The sequence below is a fragment of the Helianthus annuus genome, chromosome 11, assembly GCF_002127325.2.
Source record: "Helianthus annuus cultivar XRQ/B chromosome 11, HanXRQr2.0-SUNRISE, whole genome shotgun sequence".
In the NCBI taxonomy this organism is placed as follows: domain Eukaryota; kingdom Viridiplantae; phylum Streptophyta; class Magnoliopsida; order Asterales; family Asteraceae; genus Helianthus; species Helianthus annuus.
In genome coordinates, this window is record NC_035443.2 from 143,322,847 (window position 1) to 143,325,298 (window position 2,452).

A 2,452-nucleotide genomic window follows, 5' to 3' on the forward strand; every position below is an offset into this window, starting at 1 on the left:
CAATCATTTTCATCTTCTTTTTTCTGAGTTTTTCGTCGTTTTTCCTTCGATCATGGCTGGTCAAGGAATCATTCTCGAGTTTGGTTTCGGAGCAAACTCTAACGCAGTTTTGGGCGAGGGTAAACAAAACATCCAACCCCAACACATTGAAGAAATTGGGGAAGTCGAAGTAACCAACACTGGGGGACCGCGCGGGAGCATCACCCGCATCACTCAGACGGTCACCCCAGGAAACAATGGCGAGGGACCTTCAAACCCGGCCCCACCTCAGAACATTTCGGCGCTACTAGGGCTACCAGAGGGCGAAACTCCAGCCTCGTGGTACGCCAAGAATATTTCCACCATTAACGTAGCGTATCAATCTCTGATCGCACAGCAAGCAGTCTTAACGGCAGAACCGTCCTTGGTCACTCCTCAAGCACAGAGTCAGGGGGCGCGCCAGATACCCCCACAGCCAAATCTCCAAGGTAGAATCAATAGACCTCCCCCTACCAGGCGACTTAGCGTGCATGACATGCGCGATATAGGGGGAGAGACAGAAAGCTACTACGACTATCCGTCACACCTTCAAAGAGGTCCTGTTCATAGTCGGCTCACGCCGCGCAACATGAACAATGAATGGGAGGAGACTGACCCGAACGATCCAACTTGGGAAGATGACGAGGGTTCGTCAGTCTTCAATCGCTTGCAGAAAAACCATGAGTAACCAAGACGTCGGGTACACTGAAGAAGCGGAAAGAGACTTTCGCCTCGCTTATCGGCCAGCTGAAGCTGCGGAACATTCAAAGTTCATTCCAAAAATTGCGCTTGCGCCTCTTTCAAGAGAGAAGTTACCTCCGACAGTTGGAAAGTTTAACGGATTGACTGATCCTCATGATCACGTTAGAACTTTCACAAGCGTAGGTTGCATGGGAGGATGGAATATGCCTATGTGGTGCCACCTGTTTATTCAAACTCTTACCAGGGCTGCTCGTGCCTGGTTCGACAGCCTCTCTCCGGGAAAGATTAAGTCCTGGGTAGATTTCAAGACGCAGTTCTTGAGTTACTTCAGCCAACAACGACGTTACCAGCGTGACACAGCTGAGGTAGAAGACATTTGGCGAAGAGATGGTGAGGGTTTGGAAGATTTCATCACTCGCTTTAACAAGGAGTGTTTGGAAATCGGTGGCGTAAGTGAGCAACTCATGCGCTGCCATTTCAAGAAAGCCATTCGCTGTGATAGTCTCATCAGAACAATCACTGGGAAAGACGGAATGCCAAAAGAATGGGATAAACTCATGGAAGCCGCAAAGATAGTCGCGCAAACTGAAGAATCACTCACTGGAAACAAGAATTATTATTCTGAAGACCGATTTTCCAAAGGGAACCCGCGCGATCACAACAAGCGCAACAAGTATAAAGGCAATGATTGGAAATCCGGAAGATCAAGGGGCCATGAAGAGAGGCCACGCTATAGAGAGGATGCGTGCGACACAATTGATAGAATTGGTTACCGAAAGGCAGTCAGGGATGACAACCGAGAGAAGCACTGGACCCCGCTCATAAAAACACCAAAAGAGGTGTTGATGACGGAGAATCACGATTTCAAGGCTCCAAGACCTATGACAAACAAGAAGGGGCAGGACCCCAACCTATATTGTGACTTCCACAAAGATACAGGGCACCTGACAGATGATTGCTATAGTCTGCGTCAAGAAATTGAGAAAGCGCTAAAAAGCGGGAAGCTAAGTCACCTGGTGAAAAAGTGCGAAAAGAAACTCGACAGCTTCAACGCCATGATGAGGGAAATCACAAGAAAGTCCGGTGCCTAGAAACCCATATAGTCAACGGACCAAATACAGTGCAAAAGAGAAAGGAAAGCGCCCTTACAAACCCTCATGGCAAGAGCAACAGGTCATTTTCCCGGTAGTGCGCGGCGGCCCTCGCGCCACCCGACCCGTCGTCATTACCAGTATTATCGGCCATTACGAAATGAAGTATGTCTTCATTGACCCAGGAAGTACAGCTGATATCATCTATGAGCAGTGTTTTAATCAGTTTGATGAAGATGACAAAGCAAGACTTGAGCCAGTTGATTATCCGTTGTCTGGATTTTGCAACGAAATGGTTTTCCCACTAGGACAAATCAGCTTCCCCGTCATGCTCTCTGACGGAAAGCATTCAAGAACAACAAACGTGAACTTCGTGGTGATGCCTGTCAAATCGAGGCACGATGTGTTGATTGGGAGAGAAACCCAAGGCGAGCTAAACATGGTAACTTCCACTCCCCACTCAGCGATAGGGTTTCCAACCAAGACGGGGGTGGCGATCATCTATGCCAAAAAAGAAGTAATGTCAACGGAGGAGTTGCGCCCAACAAAAGCGGCGAAAGTTTCAACAACTGAGCCAGAGAAGTGGGTATTAAACCGTAAGTACCCAGAGCAAACGGTAATGATCGGCCACTCCATTTCGC

At 48.5% G+C, this 2,452-nt stretch overlaps 1 protein-coding gene across 1 annotated transcript; it reads left to right on the top strand.

The window, feature by feature from the left end:
- Nucleotides 1-698: 698 nt before the first annotated feature.
- Nucleotides 699-1,811, top strand: LOC110888544. Its single transcript, XM_022136066.1, has one exon. It carries the CDS (start codon nucleotides 699-701, stop codon nucleotides 1,809-1,811), a length of 1,113 nt encoding a protein of 370 aa, XP_021991758.1.
- The last annotated feature ends 641 nt before the right edge of the window (nucleotides 1,812-2,452 follow it).

Coding starts and splice junctions, on each gene's coding strand:
- LOC110888544 (XM_022136066.1), top strand. CDS start 699: ATGAGTAACCAAGACGTCGGGTACACTGAAGAAGCGGAAAGAGACTTT.